The 7,734-nt window shown below is 60.0% G+C and overlaps 1 protein-coding gene across 1 annotated transcript; it reads left to right on the top strand.

Moving 5' to 3' along the window:
* Positions 1-836: 836 nt before the first annotated feature.
* Pnma8b (PNMA family member 8B) lies at positions 837-4,898 on the top strand. The gene has a single exon (XM_021644127.2). It carries the CDS (start codon positions 1,218-1,220, stop codon positions 3,198-3,200), a length of 1,983 nt encoding a protein of 660 aa, XP_021499802.1. The 5' UTR covers positions 837-1,217; the 3' UTR covers positions 3,201-4,898.
* Positions 4,899-7,734: the final 2,836 nt, after the last annotated feature.

Here is a 7,734-nt window from a genome sequence, read left to right as displayed (position 1 = left end):
CTAACCTGGGCCACAAAGCGAGATCTTGTTTCAAAAACAAAATGTAGGAAACAGAATGAGTGAAGTGTGGTCTCTCAGTGAGTCTATTACCCACTTCCTGAGTCCTAAATGGTGCCCTTCAGCTCGGAAAGCACAGCCAACCTTGGGGTCCTTGGTTGATACTGAGACCTCTATACAGTGAAAAGAGACAGAACCTGTGTGAGGAGGCACCTCCAAAGGACAGTTTGATTTGGGGCTTTATAAATCAGAGCTCCGTCTGTCCTGCGGGAATGGGGATATAGTTCGGCTGGTAGAGTGCTTGCATAGCAAGCATTAAACCCTGGCCTAGAGCCCCAGAAACCCATTTTAAAATTATATATATATATATCGCAGGTGAGGAGTCATACAGGCTTGTAATCTCAGTACTTGTGGAGAGGGCAGAAGCGGAAGGATCAGAAGTTCAAGGTCCACCCTGGGCTACACGGCAGGTTCAAGGCTAGCTTGGTCTCCTTGCCTCAAAAAAAAAAAAAAAACAAAAAACAAAAAACAAACAAAAAAAACGAACAAAACAACCTTGGTGGAAGCCTCTATGCCTTCATAGGCGGTCTCTAGCCCCTGAAGGGAGACGGCTGTCCTTCAGTGGTGTCCAGGCCCCAGTGACTTTGTCCTTGTTGCTGTCCCCAGTCCCAAGCCCTCCTTCCCACCTGGCCCTTTAAGAGCAGCTGCCGCGCTCACCGCGGCGCAGACCCCAGCTGCTGCCTGCAGTGTTGCCATGGAGACGGAGACGGGCCGAGGGGGCGGGGAGGCGGCTGGGTCCGCGCAGGCGCAGGCGCAGGCTGCCGTTCCGCAGCGGCCCCGCCGAGAGTCTAGACCGAGGTGCGCGCTCGGCTCCTGACTCCGCGGGAGCGCAGGCGAGCGGCCGCTCCCACCCCCACGCCCACCAGGCGCGTTCGCCGTCGCCCTCCCGCATCCCACCGGCCGTGTCCAGTCACCCAGCCTGTCAGGGACAAAGCGGAAGGGAGGAGCAGCCCGCAGACCGGACACGTAAGCCCCCTGCGGACCCGCGGGTCGCCCCGGGGAGAGACCGTCCCGTCCCGCTAGCTAGCAGGTAGCCGGAGCCCGGACCCTCAGCCCGCGGGTGGCCCCTGCGGAGCGGGGTAGACTCAGCCGGTGTCCCGCAGCCCACCCCCGCCTCGGGCTCTCTCCCGCCCCGAGATCAGCCCGCACCCGGCAGCGCCATGGCCACGAACCTGCTGCAGGATTGGTGCAAGGAGCTGGAGGTAGAGGTGCACCGGGCCCTGCTGATCACGGGCATCCCCGAGCGCCTGCAGCAGGCGGACATCGAAGCCACCCTGAGACCGAACCTGCAGCCCCTGGGCAACTACAGGCTTCGCACCGTGAGAGCCGTGGCCAAGGAGAAGGCTCAGGCCGCCCTGGTGGAGTTTGGGGCGGACATCGATCACTCCGCCATCCCCATCCAGATTCGGGGGGAGCACGGGACCTGGAAGATCGTGAGTAAGGACCGCGGGCAGGACGCGCGCGTCCTCAGGCAGATGAGGCGCCTGTTGCTGGATGAGAGGCCCATGGATGACTTCCGAGAGATAGCCATCCCCCTGGTTCTGGAGGCGCAGGCCCAGGCCAAGGGCTTGGGGAAGGAGGCCAAGAAGGCTGGCTCCTCGGAGGGGGCGGCTCGGAACGGCCGTCGGGGCCGCCGGGGAGGCAAGCGCCGATCCAGGAGCCACAAGTTGACGGCTCAGAAGGGCAAGAAGAGGGGCCGGGGAGGGCGCCGAGCCAGGAGCGAGTCGGAAGAGTCCTCCGACGACAGCCTGGGCATAGTCATAGAGGAGATCTACGCAGAGGACCTGAACGTAGACGAGGACCAGAGGGCCCTCTACGCCACGCTCCAGGCAGCCGCCAAAGAGCTCACCAAGAAGTGGGCCTTCCGGGGGGAGCAGGACGAAGGAGACGGCCCCCGAGAGTTCCTGGCGCTCGTCACCGTCACCGACAAAGCCAAGAAGGAAGAGATAGAGAAAGACCTCCCCGGGTCGGAGTCCATCTGCTTAAACATCAAAGACGAAAAGAGCGGGGTCCCCGATTTAGTGGCGCTGCTGGCTGTGAGGGACACCCCGGCGGTGGAGATAGACAGCGAGGCTGAGGAGGACGAGGAGGAGGAGGACGAAGAGGAGGAGGAAGAGGAGGAGGAGGAGGAGGACGACGACGACGACGACTCTGGCAGCGAGTGTCTGGAGAACGCGGAGGGAGAGAAGTTTGAGGGGGTGGACAACCCCGAGTTCGTGGCTATCGTGGCCTACACAGACCCGGCCGACCCCTCCGCCAGAGAGGAAATGCTGAAAATCGCCTCGGTGATTGAGACCCTAGGCTGGGGCGACAAGAAAGACAAGAAGGATGTCCTTCCTCAAGTCCTGTCCGTCATGTCCAAGGACACGTCGGGGCCCAGGGTGAAGGTAGAGGAGGCGGGCCGCCAGGTGGACGCCATGGTCCTGAGGAAGGCGGAGGAGGACGGCAACCTGCTGGAATGCATTTCTACCCTGGCCGAAGCGGAGAACTGCCCCAAGGGAAAGAAATCTGGGCTAGGCCTCCTCAGGGGCTGGAGCGCCGAGGGCCACCAGGGTGGCCTCTTGGAGCTCGTGGCCCTCCTGGCTGCGCAAGATATGGTGGAATCGGTGAAGGAGGAAGAAGCCAGCAGGTGGGGAGGGGGGGGCAGTGGCGGCCGGAAGTGCGACCACAGCCAAGGCGGTCTGTCCGACGTGCTGGCTTTCCTGGCCTCCCAGGAGAATCTAGAATCCAACGAGGAGTCGGAGGAGGATTCAGACACGGAGTCGGAGGGAGACTCCGAGGACACTGACAGCGAAGAGTCAGAACCCGGCGACAGCGTGTCGAAGAAGCCCCGCGCCAAGAGAGCGCGCACCGGCTCCAAAGGCATGGCTCCCACCGGCGCCACCGCGGTCTCCACCGCGTCCCGGGCACGCAAATCCCGCAGGGGTGGCCGCGGGCGTGGCCGCGGCGTCACTCCAGAGAAGAAGGCGGGGAGCGGGCCTTCAACCGAGGACCATGCGGGGAACAAGAAGAAGAAGGGCTCAGCAGGCGCTGGGGCCCGCGCCAGGGCTGGCGAGGCCAAGGGCCAGCCAGCTGCAGTCCCCAAGTCTACCCGCGGGAAGAAAGCACGTAGGGGCCCGCGGCGGGCGCCCAAATGCCGTTAGTGGCGTAGACGTCACTACAAGCCCTGTCTCCTGTGTGTTGACCCCCCTCCCCCCACTCCCTCTCCTCCCTGCAGTCCCTCTCTCGCTTAACCGCGTGCATTTGCTTTGTACTCTGCCGCTTCCCTGGCTGTCTACGGCGGGTGCCCAGCTTTCCCTCTTAGTTCCATGTACAGATGGCGCGAGCGAGCGACCGTTAAGGCTGAAGCCTTGCTACAGCGAGGAAAGAGACAGGACCCTCCGATGCGGTGGCCGGTGGGCGCGGAGGAGACTTCGGGCCTGGAAGACTGAGGGACTCCGCTCCACCTCGGGAGCCCCCGCGTGAGTGTGCGAGGTTGCCTGGAACTCCTGCGCGCCCATCCTTCCAGGCCCTGAGATCTACTGTGAGCCCCCTCTGGCCCGACGGGGGGCCTTGGGGAGAAGCAAGAGAGTGTTGGGCATTGTGGGCATTAGCTGAGCTTGGAAGGGCTAAGGGCCGTGCGTGTGTGTGTGTGTGTGTGTGTGTGTGTGTAAGTTGAGGGGAAGATATTCCAGGAGTGAAAGTCGGAGGGAGCTGGGAGGAGGCGGAGGAATAAAAATGGGGGAAAGGAGAGGAAGGGAAGGGTAGGGGGGGTGAGGAAAGGAAGAGGGAGGGGGGAGAAGAGGGAAGGGGAGGAGGAGGAGGAGGAAGAGGACAGGAGGATGAAAGCGGGAAGGTAGGGTGGTGGCAATAGCCCACCCTTCTGAGGCTCTGCAGGGGGGAAAGGGGGGAAGCCACACCCCCTCCCCCAGCCCTTGTCCACAGGTTGAACTGGTAAGAGTCTGCCGAATGTGTTCTGCTTTGGAAAACTTATAGGAAATCCAGACTTCTGGTTTCCCTGGGCAAGCCCCCACCCTCCTACCAGGGATCCCCAGCTCCCTCCTACCAGCTGTCCCTGGCCACTCCTCAGCTGTTTGCCCTCGTAATTCTTGACTTAATATGACAATGGAGTCCCTTGTTCACCCCCCGCCCCCGTGTGCAGTAAGAACCCAGATCCTCCTAAAGGGTCAAGTGTCCCCGTTGTAGGAAGCAGTTGCTGTGCCCCACCCTGGCATCGTCGCTCCCCAGTAAGCCTGGATGGTGCTGGCCAGGCTCCAGCCCTCAGCTGTCCCCGACAGCAGCTGCTTCAGCTGTTGTGTTTTCCTGTAGTGCTACTGCCGAAGCCCCGAAGCCCCGGCAGCCTGCTTCTGTGGTTCGCTGTGTAGATAATGCTTTTCCCTGCACAGCACTTTCCACTCTCTTGTTCGTGTGTGTGCGTGTGTGGTGTGTGTGTGTCCCTGTCCAAGTTTCTATCCCCAGGAAGTGACCAGTTCGTGGCGCCTGGACCTCTGAGATGTAACAGAATTTCCGACCTGTCCTCACAGCCCAGACTGGACTGTCCAACTACTCAGCGGGGACATAAAGAGACTGCAAGGGTTGTGGGTACCTCTTTGTACTCAGAGGCAGCCCTCTCCTTGCTTCCCAGGACCAGTCATGATGAAAGGAGTGATGGAGAAGGACACTAGAGTGTCCTGTGGCTGGAGAGGCAGCTGCTCTTTGTGCAGACTGATGGACTTGGGGTCTGGTGGCTGGGGAGGGCCCCACGTGTCACTTCCCCCTGCATAGTGATAGGTACCTGTCCTTGTGTGCTGTGTGACCCGGGATCCCCCAGTGAAACATAATGAAGCATCTTGGTTGTTGTAGTCTCTGTGGCGTGGTCATGTGGGTGGGTACCAGGCTGAGCGGCATGCCTTGCCATCATGGCTGACACGCGTCCCTGGCTCCTGCTCCCTCTGCCACTCCAACCTTGCCACTTTTATTGATTCTTACAGCCCCTTAGACCCTGGTATAGCTCTTATTTGTCCTCACAGTCCCCCTCTCCAAGCCTTGCCCGGGCCCTTGCCTGGGACTCCAGAGCCAAATCCTATACTCCAGCTTAGGGTTTTAGGGTGGTCTGGTCTGCCTCTTGCTGCCAGGAATGCCAGCATGGTGATGGGGGAGGGGTTGTCTTAGCAGCCACATCTGACACCTGGCCTCCTCTCCCCACACCCTAGAAGAGCTTGCTATGTCCACTTAACTCCAAGCCAAAAGGCTTAACAGTGAGTGATCTGGACCCCCTTGGTCCGATGGTGTCACCATTGGTCACTTAGGGGCAATTCAATTGATGTAGACTCTAGACGACTGGAAGTCGAACATCTGCATTATTCTCGAGGTCCCAGCGGCATGCACTCAAGCGCCGGCCCGCATAAGTGCCGACCGGCATTGCTCAGTGTAGGCACAGCAAGTCTCTGCGGGCGCTGAGCATTCCCTCCCGCACTGTGGTCCACACATGACATCCCTCTGATCTCTGCCTCATTTCCCACAACCCCTCCTGGGTCTCTCTGTGTCTTCAGTCCTTCAGATCCTAGGCATACTGCAGGCTCCTACCTCAGGGCCTTTGCACAGGCTGTTCCTGCTGCCTGGGATGCCCTTCCCCAGGACATTTGAAATGTCACATCCCCAAGGAGGGCTCCCTGGGGACCCCATAACAAGTGACACTTGCCATATTCAGAGCTCTGACTGTCCCTTGGCACACTGTGCGTCAACCACACACAACAGGCGCTCTCGCGGACGCAGCAAGAGGATGGGCATATTGCGCAAAGATGAAATAACAGCGTTCATCCTGGGGCGGGGCTGCCTCCTCGGAAAAGCTAGAGGGGGCTCTGCTGAAGACGAGCCAGAGGCGCTGGCTCATCGCTACGACAGCCTTCAGGAGCGAGCACAACCCTGGTTCCCCATTCAGGAGCGAGCGCAACCCCGGTTCCCCATTCAAGCTCAACAGCCCCTGGGGCTAGGGTCCTACCTGGGCCCGGAAAGGTGGATGAGTGGGTGGGGGAAAAGCAGATCTTCTCAGAGTCAGATGTCAGCAGTGGGTATGGGGGGTGTCCCGTCCCCAGGGCCTGTCCCCTTGTGAGGCAAGCAGTTCAGTAAAGAGGGGCTGACATTTGTTGGATGTTTGCAACGGAGGATGACTCCTTTAGCGTGGGTAAACCAGACCCCAGACGCATTGGCGAGGAACGTTCCAGAAGACCATGCTGGTTTCTGGAGCGAGGGAGTCGGGGGTCGAGTAAAGAGCAGAGGGAGCCGTGGAGAGGAGGCCCTAAGGTCCCCAGAAGCGTGTCCGCGCTGGCGGAGGGAGCTAGGAGTACCCGCGAGGAGCCCCGAGCGGAGGAGGCGGGTGGGGCACGGCTGCCCCCTGGAGGCGGAAAAGGTAACACAGCACAGGCTGCGCAGTGCGGATTCCTCCAGGCCCCGGGGCAGGTGCGTGCCTGGGTGGGGTGACAGGTGATAGATTCCCTAGATGAGAACAAGAGCGATGTGTTAGATATCCAGGGCTACTGGCTGGAAACGGCCCCCAACGCAGACGCCTGAGGACGGCTGGGGAGACAGAGGCCTGTGGCAGGCGCAGGCGCGAGGGAAGCACCAGACGGCAGGTCCCAGCCGGTGCCAAGCTGAAGCTATACCGGGAGAGTAGGGGAGGTGGGCAGCGGGGAAGCAGTGTCACCAAGGGACCACTTAGCCTCACGGGGTGGCTCACATCGTTAATCCCGGCACTCAGGAACTGAAGGCAGGAGGATCAGTTCAAGGCTGGCCTCGTCTACCTAGCGAATTCAGGTCAGCCTGGGCTATCCGAGACCTGAATTCTATTCCAGTTGGTGTGGTGGAAGAAGGGAACTGACTCCCACAGCTGACCTCTGATCTACTCATGTGAGCCCGTGGCAGGAGCACGTACGCACACACGCACACGCGCGCGCACACACACATCAAAAAAAAAAAAAAAAAAAAAAAAAAAAAAAGGCAGTGAAAAAACAATGCACAACCAAGCGAGCAAACAAAAACCTCAAATGAAAAACAAATCAAAACAAAAGGCCGCCCGGCTCTAGCGGGGCTGCTGGCAGACAGAATTCTAGACCCTGGAATTTAGCAAGAGAATGCTGCGCACAGGGTAGCGAGTTTCCGGATGTGTGTCCTTGCCCGGGACCCCATTATCCTGCCCCTCGGCTGCCTCGGACTAGGACAGCGGCGCTCTAGATCCCTGGGGTTATGAGTGAGGGTTCCGGAGCACCGATGACGTCACCCCTTCCGGTATCCAAGGTCTGGCGTTCCGAGGATCCGCATCCTTGGTGCAGGCTCTTCCCGCGTGCACGCGCAGCTTCTCCTGGCGTTCAGGTGCGCACAAGTGTCAACTCACAAGAGCGGCAGCGCCCACACTGATTGTACCGCCGGGGGGCGCTGAGGGAGCGCGGGTTCAACCACACGCTCACCATCGTTTCCCTGTGCAACCGGCATCAAAGTCCAGCCTAAACCTGGCTGCTTCCCCGGCGCCTGGGAATTTGCCACAGTGCATATTCTTGGGTCCACCCTGAACCTACCGAGTCATTTCGGGGTTCAAGTCTCTCCACACCTTGCGATCTGATGCTTGACTCCAGGCTGCGTTTTAAGATGTATTACTATTTCCAAGACAGGCTCTCTCTATGGAGCTCTGGCTGAGTAACTCAG

Source organism: Meriones unguiculatus, chromosome 1, assembly GCF_030254825.1.
Source record: "Meriones unguiculatus strain TT.TT164.6M chromosome 1, Bangor_MerUng_6.1, whole genome shotgun sequence".
Classification (NCBI taxonomy): domain Eukaryota; kingdom Metazoa; phylum Chordata; class Mammalia; order Rodentia; family Muridae; genus Meriones; species Meriones unguiculatus.
The sequence above is the reverse complement of the archived record's forward strand: the minus strand, read 5'-3'. Positions and strand labels throughout refer to the sequence as shown.